General features: G+C 36.9%; 1 protein-coding gene across 1 annotated transcript; it reads left to right on the top strand.

The window, feature by feature from the left end:
- LOC144448802 (uncharacterized) lies at nucleotides 1-27480 on the top strand. The gene is made up of 26 exons (XM_078139101.1): nucleotides 1-109; nucleotides 921-1101; nucleotides 1341-1555; nucleotides 2145-2252; nucleotides 2637-2792; nucleotides 3473-3623; nucleotides 4176-4355; nucleotides 4568-4758; nucleotides 5208-5385; nucleotides 5669-5971; nucleotides 6472-6780; nucleotides 7187-7501; nucleotides 8076-8390; nucleotides 8819-9142; nucleotides 9596-9910; nucleotides 10209-10423; nucleotides 11052-11159; nucleotides 12039-12194; nucleotides 14693-14843; nucleotides 15191-15370; nucleotides 15689-15894; nucleotides 16516-16693; nucleotides 17006-22891; nucleotides 23648-23704; nucleotides 24131-24218; nucleotides 25161-27480. Exons 1-26 carry the CDS (start codon nucleotides 56-58, stop codon nucleotides 25384-25386), a joined length of 10746 nt encoding a protein of 3581 aa, XP_077995227.1. The 5' UTR covers nucleotides 1-55; the 3' UTR covers nucleotides 25387-27480.
- Nucleotides 27481-27547: the final 67 nt, after the last annotated feature.

The following is a 27547-nucleotide window of genomic DNA, read 5'->3' on the forward strand; positions in this document are numbered from 1 at the left end:
TGAAAGGGAAATTGAAGGCTGTGAATGCTCAGAGGGAACAGTCTTGGATGGAAACATGTGTGTACCTGTGGATCAGTGTGGTTGCAGGTACAATGGACAGATATATGAGGTAGGTCCTCTCTTGAATCAGACGGAGCTTGCACATAGTGGCAATGAAGATTGCATAGACATTACAAATCCGTCATTCTAATCAATGATTGAATAATTAGCTGAAAATGAGTATTCAGAGGGAGTACTTGAAGATTTTGAGGGCCACAAAGACAAAAACATATTAATGTATATGATGGATAGGTCAATCATTGTACTGTGATGTCATGATTGTTCTGAAGTGGGCGAGGGTTAGAAAGTTTGAGGGCTAATCGTTCTTTTCAATACAATGATCTGACCAGGAAAACGTACATTTTGGAGAAAGGTGACATTTGATCAAATATAAACAAGTGATAGGGATAAAACCTTTGTTATTGTGGGGTATATTTTCTAAATATTTTTTGTTGTCGTCGTCGTTGTCGTCGTCGTCGTCGTTGTTGTTGTTGTTGCCCCCCTATGTCTCACTTTTTATTATTATCATATCATATGTTACTTGCATCTATAAGAGCTGATTGTGTTAAATCGAATAGTGAGAAATGACCGAATACATTAATTCGTTCTCCTTTTGCTCTTTTCATTTTCTCATTAGAATTATATTAAGTTCATATCTTGGTGGAAATGAATAAAGACCCGAAAAAACAACTTTACCGTGCAAAATGCCTGAATACAAAATTAATATTCGAACCATTTTTGAAAATTAGTATTCAGACCTGGTTATTTTGTTTTACTTTATTATCAAATTCATTTTTGTAGGATGTGTGGGTCAAATCATAGATTGTTGTTTTTATTTCATGTGTATTTCTCCTTTATTTTGTTATTTTCTATTTTGACAGCTTGGGTCGAGCTTTATACCAGAAGGATGTGAAGAAATGTGCGAGTGTCTGCCAGACAGACAAGTCAATTGTACAACATTAGAATGTGACACGAATGCTTATTGTGGAAGTGATGATCGTGATCAATATGGTTGTCACTGCTCTGAGGGCTTTACTGGGGATGGTATCATATGCAAATCTGGTACGTAAACTGTCTATTCATCATGTATTCATCTCTTTACTTCATGCCATTTTCAACATAATGTTGCATACAACACTGTAGGATCTCTATATTGTTTCTACAATACTGTTTTTTCTCTCAGTACGTTGCAAAGAGTACGAATTCTTTTCTTTTGTCATCCCATAAAACTTTACATGTACAAGATGTATACTCAAGCATTTGTTTGATATATACTGTTTTACTCACTCAAACTACTTTAGGTCGAGGTATGTGCAAGGTTTACGGTGATCCTCACTACGTCACTTTCGATGGAGTAAAGTATGACTTCCAAGGAGTATGTAGCTACACCTTGATGAAAAATTGCCGCGATGTCAACGACAACCCACCAGTAGAAGTTATTGTTGAAAATGTAAAACGCGATCCTTCGGACAGGGTGTCTTTTACTAAGACTGTAATTGTTCATCTTTATGGCACGGTATGTAGAGCCCGTTAAACTTATAAAACAACGGGGTTTGTCACAACATAGAAACTCATTACAGGGTGTATCTTCTATTCTAGGTTTTTGGAAAATGTACAACGTCGAATAGAACTAAGTTTTCATTAATTTTCCTCTGTAATTAACCTTTGTATTGCCATACTTTATACTACAGACTATGTTACACGTTCTCATCTGTTATCCTCATTGTAGTCTTTTCGCTTCATATAAATATTATTGCTATCAACCCTCGAATTAAGTACTTCTGTCAAACTAAATACACAATATGGTCATTTGAATGATGTGACAAGAAGCTGGGGAACAAATTACTGTATTTTAAATGGCAATATTCCATAGCAAGACGTAGGAAAGCAAATGAAAGATGTTGTTTTCTGATCAAGAGAAATATGTGAAAATATACACAGTGCCCTAATTTCTAGTATAAAAACAGTGCAGTCGAATCTTGATAAAGTATATTCTCTCGCAGATATCCCTCTTAATCAATCACTTGGTTTCGTTAAATTGTGTAAAACGAGCTATATGGTTTATAATTCATCGAAGTTGTTGGTTTCTTACAATGTTTTGACAGGTATTCGAAATGATGCTTGACAACATTGTTTACATCAACGGTACCGAGGTGACCCTTCCAGTTGAGCCTTTGGAAGGAGTTAAAGTGATTTACACAGGCAGATATGTTGTAAGTTCAACATTTATGGTAACCATTTTATACAAGTGATTGCAGACTCTGTCTGGTAGATTACTAGCATGCCGTTGAAGAAGATAGAATAATTTCCCTTGAATAAATCAAATCATGATTAAGTGTTAATGTGGTAATACAGGCATGATAATTCTTTCTTCTCGCAAATTGTGTTCTCCTTGTCACGTTATATAGGGAACACAAGCTCTTTTTCACACCGAATTTTTTTCAAAGATGTCTGTCCCAGATATTCTCAGCGTACGAATAATAATATGTACATTGAACTGCTGACCATTCAGAAAACTTATTTGAAATTACAAAACTAAATGTCACAAATTCTTAATATTAAATCACTATTAAATATATCTTACTTTCATTTTGCAGCGACTAGTGACTGACTTTGGAATGAGGGTTACTTGGGATAGTGTTCACACCGCATTCGTCAATGTGCCGTCCGATTATTTCAATGCAACGTGTGGATTGTGTGGAAACTTTGATGGGAACGATGGAAATGACTATGTAACTCCAGACGGTCAACAGGTTTGTAATTGTATACATCAAGAATATCTATCCACGACATGAGTAAGACATACAGTCCTGCCCTGGGCCTGGTATACCATATAAAACTGACAGCACCCCGGAAAGTCGACATGTTTCCCAACACATCAACCGAAGTGGACGATTCGTCAAGTGGTCTACTATTTTGATAATTTATCCCATTTTGATAATCTATCCCATGTAAATTGGACATTTCTGGAAATGCATGGTAGTACATGTGTGTAAACAATGTATACCACTGCTGTCTGTTGAACGCATTTCAAACAATCTCACTAATACTCAGAACATTGAAATGTTTAAGTTTATAAGCTGTTTTTAAAATAATGTGACACTATTATCGATATTCTACTAAAACTATGCGTGTCTGAATCGATATTACCATCGCATTTGGATCAAAAGTGGAAGTTCATTTTATTAGAGTCAATTCTTCCTTATTTCAGGTGTTGCAGGTCTTCGTGTGGGCAGGTGATATCTACATATATCTAACTATATTTCTTTTCCTTTAAGCAGGTCTTGGAATTCGTTATTGAAACATTGTGTATTCAAGCATATTATAGTTAGAAATCTGAATACCGTTAATGATAACTTACCTATGGGAATCCAATGGTGTTTCCGTTAAATATTTTGCCTATGTTTTGGGAATGTGTAAATCTTTCTCACAGGTCGACAGTATTGTGGATTTCGCTGATAGCTGGATTTCTAATAGCGATGAATGCGCACTTACGACACCTGAGGTGGAACCCTGCGAAGGTGTCAGCTCCATCGATATCGACAGAATAAGTCAACTATGTGGCATTATTTCGGATCCGGGTGGTGAGATTTCACTATGTTTTCATGATTTCTTCAAAATTCTTCTATGAGTACGTCATGGTACTTGTAAGACACAAAACACAGCCTTAAGAACACGAATTAATACAGAATGAAAAAGCTTAAACGTGTGCCTTTGAGGGGAGCACTTCTCATAAGAGGGCGCCCTCTAAGGAATTAATTACGCAAGCTAGGGAGTCCACTTTCAAACTTTCAGCCTATTGTACGAGTAAGAGTGGGTGAATTGAACTCTTCTTATGACAACATCAACTTAAAATGTACAACAGGGGGACATGCAGTCCAAGTTATAACTCAATTAGTTTCAAGTTTGGGCAATGAAGATAAAAAATTACTACATACAGAATATGAAAATCAATTGTTTTGACTGATCACGTATACGACATAAGTATGCCTGGGTGAATCTAACAAGTTTCTGCCAATTGAACTTGAACGTGCTTGTTGACTTGATTCCTTATTTAAACCCGCGCTTTGTTACATAAAAGGTTGAAACCTGACCAACTTCTGTGTAAATAACCATATCTATTTCGTGTCTATCAGGACCATTTAAGGTTTGTCATGAAAGACTAAGCCCTATCGTATACCAGGAAACTTGCATATATGATGTTTGTGAAATGTCACTGGATGAGACATTCGCCTGTGGCGTCATCGAAACTTACGCCCAGAGTTGTTTAGATTCAGATGTGTTGATTAACATATGGCGAAATGATTCGTTCTGCCGTAAGTATAAATTGCTACTCTTCCTCTATATTCAATTGTCATGTGTAGAAAACCATAGAAAATGTGTATTATATATATATTGTGAGAGTTAACCGTCTTCATTTCTTTGATACACTTATTATAAAAGTAGAAGACGTTCCCATATTCTCGTTTGTGTCAATTTACTTTGGTGCTCGAAAATCAGAATACTCATAGTTGTATTGTCTATACAGCAATGCAATGCCCACAAGGTAGCACTTACGCCATCAACGATGATCCTTGTCCAGAAACTTGTGCCGGTAAATTAAACTGCACTAGAGAATATTTTGAAGGTTGTGTATGTGAAGAGGGCAAAGTATGGGATGACAAAGTATGTGTGAACAAAGAAGACTGTGGTTGCATCCGAGATGGCTACTATTATTCGGTGAGTGGAATTTTGTGTACACGTTCTAGGAAAACATATTTTCATTGTTATGCATTGACCATAACTGCCTTGATGTAACATTACCAATGTTGTTATGATAAAATGAATTACAGTTTTTAAAATTTTCCAAACTTTGCCACACGAAAGCTTATTCCTGGCACTTTCGGAAAAGTACGTGAAATGCTGGGATGCATTGCGATGCTTTAAAAGGCATCGGGTTATTACTTTCAAATGGAATCATAGTACGGGGCGGCCATATTAGATTCAAAATGGCATAATTTATTTTAACATCTATTTACAAAATGTGTATGGTGATCCTTGAATTTGTTTCTTGATCTTAAATGAGACTGGGCCAGAGTTTTCTGGTACAAATTTCAGTAAAAGCAAAAGTTAAAGATACTTCAGTTAAAGCGGTATTACTTACAAGACTCACGTATCTAATATTTCAGGTAGGGGACACGTTTGTGACGGAAGGATGTTCTCAAGAATGTACGTGTTACAACAATCGTTCACTTATTTGTGATGATGTAGCTTGCCATGAAAACTCAACATGTGCAGCAATGGAAGGAGTCTATGGGTGCCACTGTAAAACAGGTTTTGTGGGCAGTGGTGTAGATTGTGCAGCAGGTATGTTTGTACTTACTTACTTACTTACTTACTTACTTACTTACTTACTTACTTACTTACTTACTTACTTACTTACTTACTTACTTACTTACTTACACACACACACACACACACACATACTGACTGACTGACTGACTGACTGACTAACTGACTGACTGACTTACTGACTGACTGACTGACTGACTTACCAACTAAATGAGTCATCTGTACAAACAAATCGATCCTTAGCGTTGAATGTGATATTCTTAATTCTAACTATATTACTGTTTGATTTCGTTACCAGTTATGGGTGCCTTCGATATTGTAATCGTTCTTAAAACTTCAATATCAATCCACGTTTCATGGTCAATCGACATCTCCATTACCACCTACATGATCCAGTATCTCGCTGTTGACGATGGACAGTGGACTAACAGCAGCATTATTGTGAATGGAAACACAAGGTTTATTCTGCAAGGATTGCATGAATCAACAACATACCAGATTCGAATAGTCACTTTTCTTGGTGAATCTGACGTAGAGTGGAGTAGCGTGGTTGAGGTGGACACATGCCAAAGAGGTAGACACGGCAGAAGCTGTGAAATAGGTAAGTTTATAAAACCTTTAGATCTACCAAGGTGCAGTTATACTTGTTTCTCTAAAGAAGAAATTGCAGAATGCTTTTGAGATAGTTTTGTCAAATTAATTTGGGGGGTTGGATGGGACCGTCGGGTTCAGCATAAAGCATGGTTTTTGTAGCTTCATCTGGACACTCCCAACCTACAACTGTAATGGTGACTGAAACTGTACACTACAATTGGCATCGCTCCACATGGGTTTCCACCACCGAGACTATATATAGAGTCAGACTTCAAACTCTTTCTTAGTACAATCAACTGAATATCTGTAATCGGATTATCATACCAATACTAACATATATAGCGGTCTGATGTGATTAATGAAGTCTGTCAACCAGAAAATTTTTTCAACTTCCTAAGATTTTAAGTTTCTGTTATAAGTGTGTTTCAGTTCATTGTTTACCAAATTTATGAATATGAATTGGGCCTGGCCACTTACCTGAACAGTTGCATATACTTTTATTACCAGATGTTCTGGACGTGGCGCCATTTGAGCTAATACTGCTTCAAATTACGGGGTCATCAATATCTCTATCCTGGACGCTAGAAACAGACGTACAATCTCTCACAATCGAAAATAGTAAGGATGGTTTGGAATGGGCAGATGGAGGGACGATAACGTATGACCGTGACGTGTTCATCATGCAAGGATTAGAAGTCAACACTAGATACATTATCCGTATTCGCGCGGTGCATTCTGATGGTGCGATTTACTTCAGTGTTGCATTTGATGTGACAACGTGCCAAATTGGCTATCAAGGCATAAATTGTGAAACAAGTGAGTACCAACTTTCAATTGCTAAATTAGTATGCGTAAGTGAAATTACTTGGCTCCTGAGGCATAACATGTGAAATGTATAGGTAAACATTACAGTGAGACATACTTTCAAAGCTGACAGAAGTTATTACCGCCATATGAAATGTGTCGTCACATTCTGTTCCATGAAACGATGAAGTGAACACGGATGGCACACGACAATTCCATCAGTGGCCCTTGTAAGTAAGTAAGTAAGTAAGTAAGTAAGTAAGTAAGTAAGTAAGATCATTGTTGACGGATTTTCATGATTGCTTCAAATATGTATTATGTTGATTTGTGGAAACTTACCAGTTTTCTCGATTCTTTCATTTGCTCTGTGTAAACCTTGACATGCTTTTACTTTCTCTTTTCAAATATTCTCCTTCAGATGTTGCAACGTACGCCTCCTATGATCTCACATTTGTACAACTTGGAAGTTCGTCCGTGTTTATGACGTGGTCGTTGGATATACCCGTAGTGGAGGTACTAGTTCAATATCGTATTTCGTCGTCTGGTGATAGTTGGATAAACGGAACTCGTATCCCGTATAAACGATACGATTATGTCTTATATGGTTTGGTAGCCTCAACTACATACAGTATCCGTGTGGTTGTATTAAATGACATCGGTGTGTATGCTTACAGCACCGTCTCCGTTTTCTCAACCTGTGCATTTGGATTTGAAGGACTAAATTGTGAATATGGTAAGTACTCGTTGCTTAAACATGAGAGAGTTAGGAATTTAAAACCTTCAGACATGACGTTTTTGTCCCCAATACTTTACATTTGATAATTGAAAATATGATAAAACGGCCGATACGTTATGGCTTTATCTTAACGGGGATTGGCACCCCCGTAAATAAGGCCAACGTTTTGGTTCTTTAGGGTAATTTCATAATTTCACATAACTAACATTATGCTCGATTGGCGCGTAAACAGATGTGGATAGGCAATAGCTGATTTTAAATATTCATGACATCTAGTAATAAGTGCTTATTGCCTTTGTAGAACAATCCTGAAAGCATGGCAAGGAGCTAGCCTGAACAATGAATGTTGAACAAGTTTCCATTCGGTTCTGCTTGGCAATTAAGCCTAATTAGTCATGAGTAGCTGTCCTAAATCTTAAAATTATCACACACTACTAAAATCTCACAATTTCTTATAGGAGTCAAATAAGTAAAGCTCTATGTAAGTTGTTGACCCAAGCTAAGTATAATCACAGAGAAGTAAAAATGTAGTTCAGTTTTTTTTTAAATGTCAAAATAATGTATTTTCCAGACATGCTTGGAGACGGACCGTTTGATATTGTGATGTCCCAAGTACAGAGTGTATCTCTTCGCATTTCATGGTCAGTTTTAATCAACGCTAGAGGATTCATTGTCCAGAAAAGACCGTTGCAAAGTTCCAAATGGGACGTCACATATCCTGAAATCCCAAGCTTTAGACGATCGTTTGTGTTCAACGGATTATTTGCTGCTGTCAAACAGGAAGTGCAAGTAATAGCAGTGAGAAAAGACGGCTCCTACGCACACAGTCGAATTGTTACTGTACGAAGTTGTGGCGTTCATAGGAGTGGAAATAACTGCGAAAATGGTAAGCCTTTAGTTCGTTTACGTCGATACTTTAATCATAAAACCTTATTTCCAGATGTCTTGAATTTCTATTCTGATAATTAAACATATAAACAGCATTATATAATTATATGGATCCTTGGCGAATTCCTTATTATAACCTTGTAGTCAACCCATATTTACATCGCTAGGCCAACATCTTGGAGGAAGGGTAAACCATGACATTACATTACATTATTGGGCGATGTTTCAACAGTCTTCATCTGATGCTTTGAAAAATCTTCGTTTATACTGCTATTGTAACAAGGACATTATGCTAATGATATATGTGAGAGGAGGATCAGGTATTCGGAGTGGGGGGGGGGGGGTGAAAATATTGAGCCATCCATTGATTCATATCGATAGTTTCTATTTTTTGAGTAACACTAATGTCTTGATTGATGTTCACAGTTGCAGTAGATGAAGAGCCATATGACGTTACAATGGGAAGTGCAAATTCCACATCACTAACAATGTTCTGGACTATAACATCAGGTTTATCCTACGAGTTTTTCTATGTCCAATATCGAATTAGACATAGCACTACATGGGTAAAACTTACACAAGGAACCTCTCCCCAGACGTCTGATGTAATAACAGGACTACAGCCGGAAACATCATACGAAGTACAGATCGTCTTGCAACAGAGTGGAACTCTATTCTACAGTTTGATAGCTTCATTCGGTACTTGCTCAATCGACTGGCAAATTGGTAATGGTGCGTACTGCGATGTAGGTGAGTAAACACTTATACTTGCAATACTTAATCAATACGTGTAATATAAGTGGTGCTTGTGCTTCAATCAAAGACAGTAGCCATTGAACATCGCACAGTTTCTCTTTATTTCCCATTGCTATGATACAGTAACACATTGCTAAAGCTGATGTACCTCTTTGTACCATAATAATCAGCGAGAAGGAAACAACAACAGCAGCAGCAGCAGCAGCAAAAAAACTAGCATTTTTACGTGTGTTTTTTCCCAAACCCTACCACGAGTTATGATTTACCCACAAGTTGATTCAGAAACCAATCCCTTCAATAGTTACACATATCTATGACCACTCTGGTGGCCCGTCCCTAGACACACATGAAGCAACGAGTGTGCATGTATGGTTATACCGACATGCAAATCAATCTCATTGAAGTAGTAATATTTACTGATCTCCACTCTTTGTCACCTATTTGTAGCTATTGAAGACGACTACATCATAGACATAGGATTATCTGTCGTATATAAAACACCGACATTGCTGAATCTATACTGGGAAAAGCAAGTTTCACTCATATGGTATATTGTGCAGCACAGATCATTTGGGGTAACTGAATGGATATACAGTGATCGCCTTGGTAACGACTCGAAAACCTATGCTATAGGAGATCTTCAGGTTGCCACTACGTATGACATATTGATTTTACTTCAATTTGACGGTTCTTATAGTTACACAATACTTCAACACTACTCCACTTGTGAAGCAAATACATTAGGGCCACAATGTGAATACGGTAAGTATCTTGCCATCCTTAAGGATTAGAAGTAAGTCTGAAAACCATTTCTTTGCATGTATATCTGAGTATTTGTGAAAGTCTATTCCTCAGTAATTACCACAGATATCTTGACCTATGGTCGATCTAAAGTGGATCGGAGATACACATCCCAAACACTAGTTAATGGCAGATTATCAAAATCGGTCAAACTGATAAACATGGTTATATGAGCTATTACTGTATAAAATGTATTAACTATATGCCATGTACCTCCTCACATATTCGCTGATTGGTCATCGTCGTAAATTTATTTCAGAATTCGGAGTATTTCGAGCATGGGGTGGAAATCATTACATGACTTTTGATGGAAAACTGTATGATTTCAATGGAGAATGCCAGTATACCTTAGTGGATGTCTGTAATGGTGATGACATGGTGGAACGCTTCAGTATCATATTGCAACTAGGAAGAGAAACATCCGGTGACGAGAGGAGTTATATCAAACACCTGCAAATACACACTTATGGCTGGGTATGTATATTTTTAATTTTTATCATAACATCTGTATGCTCAGGAGGATTATATTTTTGTTATACTTGTATACATCATCATAACCTTAAAAGAGAGTATACACGGGTGTTCTACTTTGTTCTCTGTGAAAAAAAGAACCGTCTACTAATATTAGGACATGTCAGTACATGATAGATGCTAAGGTATAACACTATAAGAAAAAACTTTTTTTCCGTAGATGAATTTTTTAAAATTAATATTTATTTAACAATACAAAGACAAAACAACAGAAGGGCGACAACGCAGCAAACTAAAAGCACGAAACATAGAGTGGAAAAAAACAAATGTTACAACCCTGTCAAAATAATTATCTGAAATTCTTCAAATGTGACCATCTCTTTTGAAATTAAGTACAACACTCAATAACAGACAGACAGACAGACAGACAGACAGACAGACAGACAGATAGATAGATAGATAGATAGATAGATAGATAGATAGATAGATAGATAGATAGATAGATAGATAGATAGATAGATAGATAGATAGATAGATAGATAGATAGATAGATAGATAGATAGATAGATAGATAGATAGATAGATAGATAGAAAGGTCATGAAGCGCTGATATTGACTTTTGCATTTTCAGATGATAATTTTTGAGAGAGGCGGAGCTATTCAATTAAATGACTCAAACATCAATCTCCCTTTCGAAGATGAACAAGGACTAACTATTGGAATTCTGGGAGACCACATAGTGAGTAGATTATTATCCATTGATAACTTCTATTAATTGTAACTGTTTACAAATCGAAGAGAAATTTGGGTTGTTGTTTTTTGTTGTTTTTTTAACCATCTTTACCCTTTTAAAAACAATTTCTACAATTGAAAATATTGAAAAATACAAGGATATTTGCTTTCAGGTAGTGTATTAAACGACGTTATACATTTGTGGCGTCCGTGAAATACTTCATTCATTAAAACAAAACAAAAACGACTGTTGGCGATCTTTCTCCATTACACTTTACACAATAGGCTTCCACATATTTTTCACAATTATTTGACTCAAATCAGTCATTCCTACTCAACAAGGCAAAGTAAACGGAATGATTTACGTATTCCAAGAGCCAAACACAGGTCAGGTAAATCTACCATAAATTACGCAGCTGCGAAAGTATGGAATAGAATACCAATGAATATCAGGAACATCCACTGCAGGTCAGAGTTGAAACGAGAGTTTAAAAAGTATCTACAGTCGTCTGTTAATTTTCTACTTTAGATTGGACGTATCTACTTATTCATTTTTCTTGCTGTGTGTATTGAATGTATTTGAGGATCCCAGATTTAATGTATCATGATTGGACATGCCCAGATAATATTTATTGTCAATTGTCAAGTGTATTTTATAGGGGCTGGACTAGATTAGTTCCAAGACAACATTTCCATTCCCCTTTCCCGATAGCTATTGATACACATATTTATCTGGTAAATGTATTTGTAATTACTATATATTGTTTGCAATAAATTATAATAATATTATTATTAGTTTCCTAGTATAATACAGCTTTAAGGATATTTAAAATATTTTGATAAATGACCAATTTGTGATATCGAAAGCAATGTTTTTTCATCACAGGTACTGGAAACAGATTTCTTATTAAATATCAAATGGGATAGAGGGAATTTCATAGAAGTCGAAGTTTTTGGTGATTTTAAGAATACAACATGTGGATTGGCAGGCAACTTCGATGGTATGGAGAACAACGACTTCATCACACCAAATCAAGTTCTGGTAAGAGAGTGGTTTTATTAACAATGCTAAATGATCAAACACATTCTACTCTATTTAAAGATAACTTTATAATCATGGTAAACTGTAACATATTTTGCTGAAAATCAGATTCTCAAAATATATCCAAACTTTGCAGTATGAAAGCTTGTCCATGAAATAAAGGAATTTTGGGACTAGCGTTTTGTTTTCACTTCAACGAAATCGATCTTCTAAAACATTTTCCAAAGTTGTTTTAGAAGTTATCCCGAAATTTTTAAGACCTAAATCTCAAGTTTTGTTAATTTTAGAAAGCTTCCTTTGACTTTTTTTCTTGAATTCTAGCCAAACAATATATTTTAAATTTGTAGATTATTTCGTCAGACATCAATAAAAGGACTCCAAGATTAGGGAACCATCATTATTTATGTCCAGGAGGTCGGAGGAATATGGAAGTCACAGACAATTACACATATACAGGCGGGGGGGGGGGGCACTACAGGAACTTAAAAATGAGGAAAGGCAGAGGCACCTCACAAATAGTTTGATTGTATGACAATAAACGGTATTGAAGCATACAATTGTTTGATGACTTTTAATTATCGCATCACTGGAATAAAACACACTCGAAGTAGGAAACGCCCAAAGCATAGCATAAAAATGGAAGTACACATTTCCAGAGCTTATCGGTGTCATGCTTTTGGGATAAATATGTTCTGGTGAGGCAAATACCTAAAATACCGTACCGCCGGAGTTGATGTACCTTCCTGCATCCTTCCCCACACCTATATATATGGTGCATGTTTATCTGCTCAAACATTTTCTATCAAAGAAACAACTTATCACAGAGTTTGATGCAGTATCTATTTCAGACATAAACTGACACCCCTCTATATTAACACTAATTATGAAGGTGTCAAAAGTTTGTGACATTCAATCTAAAGTCAGGTAAGCCTTCATGATCACAATTGTATTGTTATTTTAATATAACAGTGTTTGTGTGGTTGGTAGCAGATTGACTAATGTATCTAAGGTTTGGTGGGGTGACGCGTTGTGCTCGATAGGGGTTAATAAACCAATTACGTGCAGGGGGGGGGTTACTCAACAGTTTTTCCACAATACCTCCGACCCTCTATCCGAACTCGCACGGCCGGCCTTGTTGTGAATTTGCCTATTTGCTGCCATGTATAAAGCTGAATACTAACCCACTATTGCTACACTGTTAATTACCACAGTGTTCATTTGCAATTATTGCCTGCATAGTATTCAGAATCTTAAAACATATGAAGTATCATTTTTTTAACATGTTGCCATTATTTTTGTCATTAAAGGTACTTGCACGAGAGTGGACGGCAAAGCAAGAAAATGCAAAGTTGTGAGCAGCAAAGAAAGAGAAAATGCGCATGGCAATTGGCTGAAGAAACATTCTATGCTATTATCAATTTGCTGTTTATCTGTTTATTATATGTAGTCATTACGTTTGTAACCATTGCTTTTATTATTTATTTATAATTTATGTGTGTTTTTGTCTATTTTCTTCTATGTCACCTAAGCGTCTAAAGCCAAAGCTCGATACCTTGGCTGTTTTTATGTCACAAGCGTCTACAGCCAAAGCTAAATATCTTGGTTGTTTTTATTACGACTAATCTTCGATTTTATCATTTCAATTTATGCTCCAATTGACTAATTCTGTAGTTCGCCACTTTTAATTTAATAAGCACAAATCAGGCTTCTAATTTACTATTTTTATTGCAGTTATTTTTGGGGCATATTTGTATTATGGGGTTGTTTTTGCATTGATTATCATATTCAAGTGTGTTTTTTTCAGGGAAAGGACAGAGGATAAACCATGGTAGTTATTAAAAACAAACATGTGATTTCTTATACCTACGTTAATCATTTTAATTGTTTATACAGTGGTTAGGAATGAAAGCTGAACAGCCCCAAGGAGCAGGGACACTGTACATTATGATAACCAATATCTATTGATGGCCATCACCCATTTGTTTGTTGTACCTGTCCCGAGAGTTAACCTTCGAAGGACAATTTTCAATTTAGTAGTTGTCGGTGTGTTTGCACTCATGAGTCCGCCATTCAAATGGTGATCATAATGCAAATGTATAGACAAGTTAGAATAAAGATGTACGTCACATTCTAGTCCAAAAACACGTGGTACACATTTCAACGCTGTCCTTTTTACCTATTAAATGTATGACCATTTTACATCATGACTTCATTCAAGATGTGCATCAATACTTAATTTAAAATCATTTCCAATGAAGTAATCCAGAATAAATGAATTTAATGCATTCTGTCTTTCCCCAGGTCCGTCTCTCTCTCTCTCTCTCTCTCTCTCTCTCTCTCTCTCTCTCTCTCTCTATCTCTCTCTCTCTCTCTCTCTCTCTCTCTCTCTCTCTCAACACATACACACTTGATGAAACTGTTACAAAATACGATATATTTGCATTTAATCACATTTTCTGCAGTAAAAAATAGAGAATCATATATTTCTTTCTTCCTAGGTTGACAATGCTGTTGAATTTGCAAACAGTTGGGTCTATGATGAAGAGACATGCAACATCCCTGCAGAAGATTTTGACCCCTGCGAAAATAGGACAGTTGAGGAAATAACTAAAATAGTAGATGCCTGTTCTATATTGTCTGATGCAACTGGTAAGTATAACTTAACCACAGTAGACACTTTGAATCCGTTATAAACTTATACACAACTTTATAGATTTCAAAATAATGTCATATATATTTACTTAGATTAAACAGGTATTATAATTATATTATACGTTGATCATATTGTAATATCAATGTCCGTTACGATCTGCTCCCACTCAAAACTATTTTCCCCATACGAACAACAAAGTTGAGCCACGGATAACCATCAAATAATGCAAACATTCCGTCAGAAATCAGACACTTGGTTAATATACCAAACCTTTAATGAAAAGTGGCCGCAATGTATCAGTACGCTTTGAACATCAAATATTTGTGATTCTCTTTCAATTTAGGTCCGTTTAGAGATTGCCTGGATGCAGTAGACTACGTGGTGTACAACACAACCTGTGTGTATGATTATTGCGCACTTTTCCCGGATAATATTACAGTCTGTGATAACTTGGAAGTACTTGCGTACGAGTGCATGCAACTTGGTATCGATGTATATCCATGGAGAACTGATAAATATTGTCGTGAGTATTGTGTAAACTTTTATCAAATCATGTAATCTTTTACCTGTACATTTCTTTCTCATCTCTCGATTAATGAATAAACAAGCTATCTTGAATGACGTATTGTTCGAAAGAACGCCTGTATAAATAATAAGAAAATGTCAAAGAGCGCGACACTGTACGAGAATTAGTATTCTTTACAGTGAGAAAATGGTGTCTGTCGTATTATCATGCTCCGAGTGGTATGCAGGAAACTTGTCACTATATGAGCTTCTTTGTTCTATAGATTTAAATCTTATCTCATAGTGAGGTTTGTTTTCTTTTGATTATCTTTCCCAGCTCTTGAATGTCCAGAACACTCCGAATACACCCTGTGCACTAGCATATGTGAACCAACGTGTGATAATCCAACACGTGATGAAGATTGTGATTCTCAAGGCACTTGTGTTGAAGGATGCTCGTGTGATGATGGCTATGTCCGTGAAGAAAACAAATGTATTCAAGTTCAAGAGTGTGGATGTGTTAGAAATGGTTATTATTACAAGGTGAGCTTTCATCGGTTTCAAAATGTTTGATAGGAAACACAGATCTTCAAAGTATACGCTAACATTTATTTCAGACTTCAAAATGAAAAGAATCAATCAACATTATAACATTGAAATCTTGCTTATTATTATATATGTTGTTTTTATGACGTCATAATTGTTGCTGCTACTCTCTCCCCCCTTGATGGGAAGATTCAACCAATTGGAGATATTCTCCAATATTGTCTAGTATTCCTCAGCTGTTAACAATGTACATCATAAATAAGATTTCAAGTACAAAAAATCAAAATGTATGTTAATCTTTGTGTAGAATGCCACTCTTCAATTTTCAAAACAATCAATACAGTTTAGAATTTAAGATCCAATTATTAACACCCTCACATGTCCTAAATCAGTATACAAAGTTAATGTAAAGTTTCTGACGGAAACTCCACCAACATGTGAAAAATCCTATTATAGTTCACAATAGAGAATGGACACCCCATACAGCCAAACCATTACGTTCTTTACAGTATGTGCAATAATCACACTTGAAATTAATTTGGAAATGAAAACAACTCTGGATCAAACATCGCAGAATGATGTTCCACTCTCTTATACTGAATTAATTTTATTATTTAGGTTAATGAGAAAATAATAAACAGTGATTGCACAGAAGAGTGCGTGTGTGAAAACGGTGGTACTATAACTTGCAGAAATGTTACATGTGACGTCAATGCAGTCTGTGGAATTCTAAATGGAACAAGGGGCTGTCGCTGCAATCAAGGGTTTGATGGTGATGGATATGTATGTGATCTAGGTAAGAGTCGCTTCTGATTTAAAACTAGCGTAGTTTGTTTTGTAACTATGGGAGAGGTATATTTAGCCTGATGATTTAAAGTGATAGTACCAATGCACGTTTATATGCAGTGTACTCAAAATGATACAAAACAAACAACATCTCTAGTGATTAGAGATGAAATAGTCAAAGGTGCAAAATGTCTTTGTATCAATTAATATGGCAACCCAAAGAGGTATGTACTGGCAAATGATTATTATGGACAGGTGACGTGCTTACACGTAACATGCTAGTGTACCTAATATTAATTGTTTCTCTCAACTTATTTACTAGCTGTTGAAACGACGACTGTGATGGTAACCAATGGAACAACTCCAACTGATGAAACCTCTACAGTAGGACCAACCACTGAGACAACCCTTGGCATAACATCCCTTACATCGTTATCAACTAGAGAGGAAACGACAGTAGTCACACAACCATCTACATCAGAACCTACGACTAGCACTGAGTCTTCAACCCAGCAAGTTACTTCTGGCACAACAGGGCCAACTTCTGTAGGAACAACGGAACCCTCAACACTGGCATCAACAACAGGAGAAACCACACTTGCTACACAACCTTCTACACCAGAACCTACAACGACTAGAATTCGACTTGTCTTTGCAACAAGTACTTCCATTCAAATTTCTTTCAATATTACTGTCGAGATTGAGCGGGTAACAATTCAAATCCACTTTGGTGACAGCAGTTGGCAAGACTACGAATCTTACTCCTCAGTCAATATGACAACAAGTGTTAGTATCTCTGGGTTAACAGCACGCTCAAGGGTATTTGTCAGAATCAAATTGAGTATCAATGGACATATATCTTACAGTCTCACGTTTACATTCTGGACATGTGATGAGGGTGTATCAGGACCCGAGTGTGGCCCGTACACTACAGCAGTACCAATAACTAGCACTGAGTCTGGCACAACAGGGCCAACTTCTGTAGGACCAACGGAACCCTCAACACTGGCATCAACTACAGAAGAAACGACAGTAGCCACACAACCTTCTACACCAGAACCTACAACGACTAGAATTCGACTTGTCTTTGCAACAAGTACTTCCATTCAAATTTCTTTCAATATTACTGTCGAGATTGAGCGGGTAACAATTCAAATCCACTTTGGTGACAGCAGTTGGCAAGACTACGAATCTTACTCCTCAGTCAATATGACAACAAGTGTTACTATCTCTGGGTTAACAGCACGCTCAAGGGTATTTGTCAGAATCAAATTGACTATAAGTGGACAGATATCTTACAGTCTCACGTTTACATTCTGGACATGTGATGAGGGTGTATCAGGACCCGAGTGTGGCCCGTACACTACAGCAGTACCAATAACTAGCACTGAGTCTGGCACAACAGGGCCAACTTCTGTAGGACCAACGGAACCCTCAACACTGGCATCAACAACAGGAGAAACCACACTTGCTACACAACCTTCTACACCAGAACCTACAACGACTAGAATTCGAATTGTCTTTGCAACAAGTACTTCCATTCAAATTTCTTTCAATATTACTGTCGAGATTGAGCGGGTAACAATTCAAATCCACTTTGGTGACAGCAGTTGGCAAGACTACGAATCTTACTCCTCAGTCAATATGACAACAAGTGTTACTATCTCTGGGTTAACAGCACGTTCAAGGGTATTTGTCAGAATCAAATTGACTATAAGTGGACAGATATCTTACAGTCTCACGTTTACATTCTGGACATGTGATGAGGGTGTATCAGGACCTGAGTGTGGCCCGTACACTACAGCAGTACCAATAACTAGCACTGAGTCTGGCACAACAGGGCCAACTTCTGTTGGAACAACGGAACCCTCAACACTGGCATCAACAACAGGAGAAACGACAGTAGCCACACAACCTTCTACATCAGAACCTACAACGACTAGAATTCGAATTGTCTTTGCAACAAGTACTTCCATTCAAATTTCTTTCAATATTACTGTCAAGATTGAGCGGGTAACAATTCAAATCCACTTTGGTGACAGCAGTTGGCAAGACTACGAATCTTACTCCTCAGTTAATATGACAACAAGTGTTACTATCTCTGGGTTAACAGCACGTTCAAGGGTATTTGTCAGAATCAAATTGAGTATCAGTGGACAGATATCTTACAGTCTCACGTTTACATTCTGGACATGTGATGAGGGTGTATCAGGACCCGAGTGTGGCCCGTACACTACAGCAGTACCAATTACTAGCACTGAGTCTGGCACAACAGGGCCAACTTCTGTAGGACCAACGGAACCCTCAACACTGGCATCAACAACAGGAGAAACTACACTTGCTACACAACCATCTACATCAGAATCTACAACTAGCACTGAGTCTTCAACTCAGCAAGTTACTTCTGGCACAACAGGGCCAACTTCTGTAGGAACAACGGAACCCTCAACACTGGCATCAACAACAGGAGAAACCACACTTGCTACACAACCTTCTACACCAGAACCTACAACGACTAGAATTCGAATTGTCTTTGCAACAAGTACTTCCATTCAAATTTCTTTCAATATTACTGTCGAGATTGAGCGGGTAACAATTCAAATCCACTTTGGTGACAGCAGTTGGCAAGACTACGAATCTTACTCCTCAGTCAATATGACAACAAGTGCTACTATCTCTGGGTTAACAGCACGCTCAAGGGTATTTGTCAGAATCAAATTGACTATAAGTGGACAGATATCTTACAGTCTCACGTTTACATTCTGGACATGTGATGAGGGTGTATCAGGACCCGAGTGTGGCCCGTACACTACAGCCGTACCAATAACTAGCACTGAGTCTGGCACAACAGGGCCAACTTCTGTAGGACCAACGGAACCCTCAACACTGGCATCAACTACAGAGCAAACCACACTTGCTACACAACCTTCTACACCAGAACCTACAACGACTAGAATTCGACTTGTCTTTGCAACAAGTACTTCCATTCAAATTTCTTTCAATATTACTGTCGAGATTGAGCGGGTAACAATTCAAATCCACTTTGGTGACAGCAGTTGGCAAGACTACGAATCTTACTCCTCAGTCAATATGACAACAAGTGTTACTATCTCTGGGTTAACAGCACGTTCAAGGGTATTTGTCAGAATCAAATTGACTATAAGTGGACAGATATCTTACAGTCTCACGTTTACATTCTGGACATGTGATGAGGGTGTATCAGGACCTGAGTGTGGCCCGTACACTACAGCAGTACCAATAACTAGCACTGAGTCTGGCACAACAGGGCCAACTTCTGTAGGAACAACGGAACCCTCAACACTGGCATCAACAACAGGAGAAACGACAGTAGCCACACAACCTTCTACATCAGAACCTACAACGACTAGAATTCGACTTGTCTTTGCAACAAGTACTTCCATTCAAATTTCTTTCAATATTACTGTCGAGATTGAGCGGGTAACCATTCAAATCCACTTTGGTGACAGCAGTTGGCAAGACTACGAATCTTACTCCTCAGTCAATATGACAACAAGTGTTACTATCTCTGGATTAACAGCACGTTCAAGGGTATTTGTCAGAATCAAATTGACTATAAGTGGACAGATATCTTACAGTCTCACGTTTACATTCTGGACATGTGATGACGGTGTATCAGGACCCGAGTGTGGCCCGTACACTACAGCAGTACCAATAACTAGCACTGAGTCTGGCACAACAGGGCCAACTTCTGTAGGAACAACGGAACCCTCAACACTGGCATCAACAACAGGAGAAACGACAGTAGCCACACAACCTTCTACATCAGAACCTACAACGACTAGAATTCGACTTGTCTTTGCAACAAGCACTTCCATTCAAATTTCTTTCAATATTACTGTCGAGATTGAGCGGGTAACAATTCAAATCCACTTTGGTGACAGCAGTTGGCAAGACTACGAATCTTACTCCTCAGTCAATATGACAACAAGTGTTACTATCTCTGGGTTAACAGCACGCTCAAGGGTATTTGTCAGAATCAAATTGACTATAAGTGGACAGATATCTTACAGTCTCACGTTTACATTCTGGACATGTGATGAGGGTGTATCAGGACCTGAGTGTGGCCCGTACACTACAGCAGTACCAATAACTAGCACTGAGTCTGGCACAACAGGGCCAACTTCTGTAGGAACAACGGAACCCTCAACACTGGCATCAACAACAGGAGAAACGACAGTAGCCACACAACCTTCTACATCCGAACCTACAACGACTAGAGTTCGACTTGTCTTTGCAACAAGTACTTCCATTCAAATTTCTTTCAATATTACTGTCGAGATTGAGCGGGTAACAATTCAAATCCACTTTGGTGACAGCAGTTGGCAAGACTACGAATCTTACTCCTCAGTTAATATGACAACAAGTGTTACTATCGCTGGGTTAACAGCACGTTCAAGGGTATTTGTCAGAATCAAATTGAGTATCAATGGACAGATATCTTACAGTCTCACGTTTACATTCTGGACATGTGATGAGGGTATATCAGGACCAGAGTGTGGCCCGTACACTACAGCAGTACCAATAACTAGCACTGAGTCTGGCACAACAGGGCCAACTTCTGTAGGAACAACGGAACCCTCAACACTGGCATCAACAACAGGAGAAACGACAGTAGCCACACAACCTTCTACACCAGAACCTACAACGACTAGAATTCGACTTGTCTTTGCAACAAGTACTTCCATTCAAATTTCTTTCAATATTACTGTCGAGATTGAGCGGGTAACAATTCAAATCCACTTTGGTGACAGCAGTTGGCAAGACTACGAATCTTACTCCTCAGTCAATATGACAACAAGTGTTACTATCTCTGGGTTAACAGCACGCTCAAGGGTATTTGTCAGAATCAAATTGACTATAAGTGGACAGATATCTTACAGTCTCACGTTTACATTCTGGACATGTGATGAGGGTGTATCAGGACCTGAGTGTGGCCCGTACACTACAGCAGTACCAATAACAAGCACTATGTCTTCAACCCAGGGAGTTGTATCAAGTACATCCGAACCGACGACAGTGCAGACTTCGCATTTTACCACACCTTCAACATTGGCAACAACCCCTAGTGTTACCATAGTCACCACACAACAACCTACAATAGATCCAACACAGACAAGAATTCAACTTGTCTTTGCAACAAGTGCTTCCATTCAAATTTCCTTCAATATTACTGTCGAGTTTCAGAGAGTAACAATTGAAATCCACTTTGGTGATAACAACTGGCAAGACTACGAATCGTATACCTCAGGGAACATACCTGAATCCGCTACTGTCTCTGGTTTAACATCACGTTCAATGCTCTATGTGAGATTAAGATTCCGTGTAAGTGGGCAGATATCGTACAGTCTGATATTTACATTCTGGACATGTGAAGATGGTGTATCAGGAACTGACTGTGGCCCTTACACAACACAAATGCCAATTACAACACTTCCGAGTACCAGCGCTACTACTGTTGCCACTACAACTCCCTCGCCACCAGGAATTGACGTGTCTGTAACTCAAACAACAGGGTCTACCATAAGAATTCAGTGGACTGTAACTGGTGGTGGAACAATTAGTTCAATACTGGTTCAATATAGCATTGATGAAGAAACATGGACTGATGGTCGAACAGTCAATAGTGGTACGTCAGCAACTGTAACCAACCTGTCTCCAAGAACAAGGTATTTTATCCGTTTACAGATCACATTTGACACTGGCGTGTACACCAGTGACATTTATGAATTTTGGACTTGCCCTCAGAATGAGCAAGCGCAGTCTTGTGGACCATATACAACCACCATGCCACCAACAACGACGACAGAAGAACAGACATTTGCACCATTCCCTACATCTGATGGGATAGACGCTGCCATTCTTTTAATTGAAGTTTCTAATGACACTATTACTGTCAAATGGGAAGTGAGGTTTGAGATAGAGTATGTAGTAGTCCAAGTCAAATTGAAAATAGCTCTAGCGAAGAGAGAAATTCCTGCTGATGGTAATTGGCATAACGTTACTATAGCTGTTGCTTCCACGAGGGAACACACTATAATTGGACTACAGCCGGGGACCGATTACGAAATCAGGCTGCTCTTCATTAAAGATGCACAAGTCGCATACAGTGAAGCTGTGATATATAAAACCTGTGAAACTGGTGATTTAGATCCAAGTTGTGGAAATTGTAAGTTTAAAATTGTTAATTTTGTTCCTCAAACAATTTATATTATCAAATAGTATTAATTACTTAATATAATAATCTTTTTAAAATCATTTTTTGTTTTGTTCATCAAAGAATTTCTATTTTAATACCAAATATTAGTAATGACTTCAACTGAAGAAACTGATCAATATTGAAGAATTTATTGACAGTATCTTTGTACCCATAACTTCAAATTGAAAATTGATTTTTTTTTATAAAAGGAAAAAAGGAAATTCACAATAAGGCTTTCATGGTACCAATTCAATGACTGAAGACAAATAATCACAGTTCTATCAGTGTGCCGAAAACGTTACCACGTGACGTGTACAATGAGCCTTGTAGTTTAAGAGTGTAGACAAAACAGTCAATTATTGCTAAGAATTTAAATTCTTAAATGTAAAGTCATTCGAACAATTAGATTATTTTGTTACACATTTAAAGTGCACATCCATTGAAAAAAAAAGAAACTTGGGGCTAAAGTGTAACACTGATCAGAAATAGCCATTTTGAACTCACCACTGCAGTCAAAGCAGGATATCATCGCACATTTCTATTGTTTTGAATCAATTACGTATATTCTGCATTGACTTGTTGCGATTCAGAGGTAAGGCCATGTGTTAATGTATAAGACAAGGTTGCCTTTCTAATATATAGTCCCTTTAACCTATTATATCGATCGGCAATAATATGTAAATATGTATTGTTTCTTTCCTAACTGTTTCTCTTTCCACCCTCCAGTCGATACCACACCAACGGTGGACGATAGAAAGCCAACAGAAGAACCGTTAGAGATAGGTATGTAATTGTGAGTTAACTCATGAGGAAGTGTAACAGTTTCAAATACACAGATCTCCGGTCATTGCAGTGATCGTGTTAATATTAATCAGATAAATTTGCCATCCGCTGATCTCAAGCGTAGCTCTTGTGTTTTACTGTGTTTACATGTTTATGGTGTGAATTGGAATTCTAACTAATTTTAATATGGGGGGGGGGGGAGGGGGTGCATTACTGTGTGGCTCACACATTCATATAGAAAGTACACAATGTAGAAGTGATAGGTAGAGTATAGGGACATTCATCAGGAGAATTAAAGTATACTAATTTAAAGTGAAGACATTTTTACACTCTCAAACCAGTATTTTTCTCACCATTGTAAAACTTTGAAAGAAGAACTAAAACAATGACTATGATTAAAGTCATTTTTTTTCAACTTCTCAACAGGCACACCCCTTGTCGTAGCTATCGTCGTCGGAGCAGCGGCTGTGGTTCTTACCATGTCAACAATTGCATATCTGGTTTGGCGTGCAAGGTATAAACAATATTTCATAAACACTTTCCATATATACAAATATTCTAACTATCAGCTAACTAACACAGGCACAATTATAACTATTATTGTGACATGCTGATATTTTGCTGTCAATGGACGTTTATGTAATAACACTCACAGTAGGGCGGTGTCTCTGCTGGCGAGTATTTCTCAAATGGTAGCACATTCGACCTCATGCAGTGTTTACACTATTTTGATTACAAGGACAGTCCTTATATTCACATCACCAATGTGCCACTATTACATGCTTGCTTCGTGGCAATACTTTTAGTTGTGAATGTCCACAGTCCTTGGTCTGTCGTTTAGTTTGCTGACAGCTTGCTTTCTGTGGCGATAAGTATTCATGAACGACACATGAAATGTTTTGATACCAAAGTCCTGTTAGTGATTCTAAAAATATCTGAAAATATTGACAGAATTTCAAGATCTATATATTACCTCAACATCAATGTTATAAAGGTTTTTTGAAAAAAGAACTAAAACACTGTTATAAGAGAGTATACCTTGCAGTTGTAAAAAAAGTGTTGTACTTTCAATTCATTAATTGAATGTATGTATGTATGTATGTATGTATGTATGTATGTATGTATGTATGTATGTATGTATGTATGTATGTATGTATGTGTGTGTGTATGTATGTATGTATGTATGTATGTATGTATGTATGTATGTATGTATGTATGTATGTATGTATGTATGTATGTTACCCGTTCTAAAATAAAAGGAGAGTAGTTTAACGCATTTGACAAATGCTCTCCGATATGCTTAGTGATCCTATAATGGTAAAATGTAGGTATGTGATAAGTGTGATCTTAAAGTTAATACCTACCATGTACTGTCATACGAATACAAAAATTATGTGCATATTCAATAGCGCTTTATATCACACACTTACAGCTTCTTGGTTTCTTTCTCTCACAGAAATCAACAGAGACAATGGGCCAAACCAGAAGCTTATGGTTGGGTAGAAGATAGAGCCAGCAATCGTGCATACGAACGTGACAACGACGACGAATCAGAGGAAACAGCTAGAGTCAGAGCAGACTCATCAAGTTCAAGTGATCTCAAGAAAGATATCGACAGCTACAGCTCTGAATTTGAAGAGCAAGATCCAAATATCACGAGATACAATGCTATGTATTTCTAGGATAGCAATGTCTCTCGTTGCTATTGACAACCGACATCTTCGTGATCGAAATTTAACTTTATATCCGACTGCGAAAGATGTATTAATCAAGAAATAATGACTAATGTATAACCTGTCACTTATAGCTAAGAACGTATTTTCACAACAAATGTGGCTGTCTTTTAGATAGAAAAAATTGGTTTAAAATCAATTTTAGGTATATTGTGGAATATATTTCTAAACTTATATACATATAGCAAAATGAGTTTTAGCTCTACTATAATCATAAAATTCGTCCTTTCTGACCTAGTCGCCTTTCAGTATTATCTCACAAAAAGTATTATGCCAGCAACAATACACAATGCACACATTATCGCACCATACTCGTTATCGATATGTGTTATGTATATGTTTTGTCACAGACAATTAAGTTTCTTACTTGTCTATGGTTTTGTATTCTATGTCCATATTTCTTGGTATATAATTATAATATATGAGTATGGTATCGAAATATTCAATTTGATACCACTTCTTTTAGCAATGTACTTAAGGTAGAATGTACCGCAGGGACAAATTTTACTTTAAAAAACCCGTATTTTCCAATGAACAATTTATACATTTGTATATCACTTTGTACATCGTATTTTTTAAGTTACACAGAATTGTAGACATTCTGAAGTAATGTCAACATAGTTGTTTACAGGCGATCGCATTTACAAAATATCGTAACAAGAGATGATTTTAGTTTTCATATTTTTGTGTTCAATCAATTTTTTTTAAATCAAAAGACTTAAAAGTGCAAATTAACAATTATGTACAGTTACTATATCATTAACATATAGTCGATCTTCTGAGACGCATAGCAGAAGTCAAGTTCGCTAATATATATATTATTTGGTTTGTCATTACAACAGTTTCAGTAATATTGTCATCATACAAAATGTAAAAACATATTGACCTGTTAAATATGAATTATTTTGTACAAAAAAGACTAAACTCCCTCATTGACAGAAGCAGCTTTTTATTTCGGAATACAGAGCATAGTCAGATTACAACCATTTCCCGAGTCTTGCATAACACAACATCTGTATGTACAAATTATATTGGCGAGTGATTCACCTTGGAACCAGCAACAGATCCATTCAAATATTTCAGTGATGGCATATCACCAAGATAAATTTCAAATATCAAGCAATTGGGCCTAAACAAAAAACACTTTTGATAGTTTTAGGTACATTTCTATTAATCAATCTAGTGAAAACAAATTGAATTGTAGGGAATTTAATGACTAGAGTTCAATATCAAACATTTGAAATAATTAATTCCTTAACACATATAACTGATATGACAACAGTATTCATTTTTTACATCGATATTTGGCAGCATTAAGCCAACATTTGCAAAATTGAAAAACACTAAAATTCTATGTTTTTTATCGAAATTGTATATATTGCGATCGACGATCAATATTTTATATGGTTATTGTCATTTTAAATATATTCTGCTTGATATCAAAGATAGTTCCTTCCTAATTCTGTAGAACAATTCATATATTTACTCAGGGTAACCCATGTAGCATAGCAAAGTTTCATCAGCATTATATTAGCATTACTGATAATTTCAGAAACTTCATGTACCGCACATGTCTTTGATACTGCCTTTGGTAACAGTATTTTCTTGTTCAACTCTCAAAGTATTAAATGTTGTAAAAAGTCATGTTATTTTCAAAAGCTTGACCTAGGACATATCATGCATGTCAGGTTCAATACTTTGTCAACTTTACAGATAAGTATGTCTTTATCTTTTAGTAAGTTTCATCCTACGAATTGATTTACCAACATTCTTTCAGCCAATCCTATGCAGTATTAAAACCATAGTTCGTATTATGTGCCATCAGTATATTGGTATTACCACCATATGTATTATTTCATGTTGCATGTTTTAACGAACAAGTACTTCAATTAGACCAAAACCTCTGATGAATGGGTAGAGGACTACAAATGTTTATGTATAATACAGTGCAACATCTAACAAATGATAGTTTTCGAATGTACATAGAATTCCTTGAACTTATACATGTATTCGCTTCGATTTTAGCTGTAAGAAATAAAAGTGCCCTACTATATAAAGAAATATTCTCTTGTCTGTAGCATTTTGAATGTTTACTACATATGCATACATA

This window comes from Glandiceps talaboti, chromosome 18 (genome assembly GCF_964340395.1).
Source record: "Glandiceps talaboti chromosome 18, keGlaTala1.1, whole genome shotgun sequence".
NCBI classification, from domain to species: Eukaryota; Metazoa; Hemichordata; class Enteropneusta; family Spengelidae; genus Glandiceps; species Glandiceps talaboti.

What these genes read in the sequence shown, in the direction of transcription:
- LOC144448802 (XM_078139101.1), top strand. Translation starts at nt 56, where the DNA reads ATGTGTGTACCTGTGGATCAGTGTGGTTGCAGGTACAATGGACAGATA. An exon ending in GAGATGGCTACTATTATTCG is followed by an intron (nt 4,759 to 5,207) that starts GTGAGTGGAATT and finishes CTAATATTTCAG; the next exon opens with GTAGGGGACACGTTTGTGAC. An exon ending in TGGATATGTATGTGATCTAG is followed by an intron (nt 16,694 to 17,005) that starts GTAAGAGTCGCT and finishes CTTATTTACTAG; the next exon opens with CTGTTGAAACGACGACTGTG.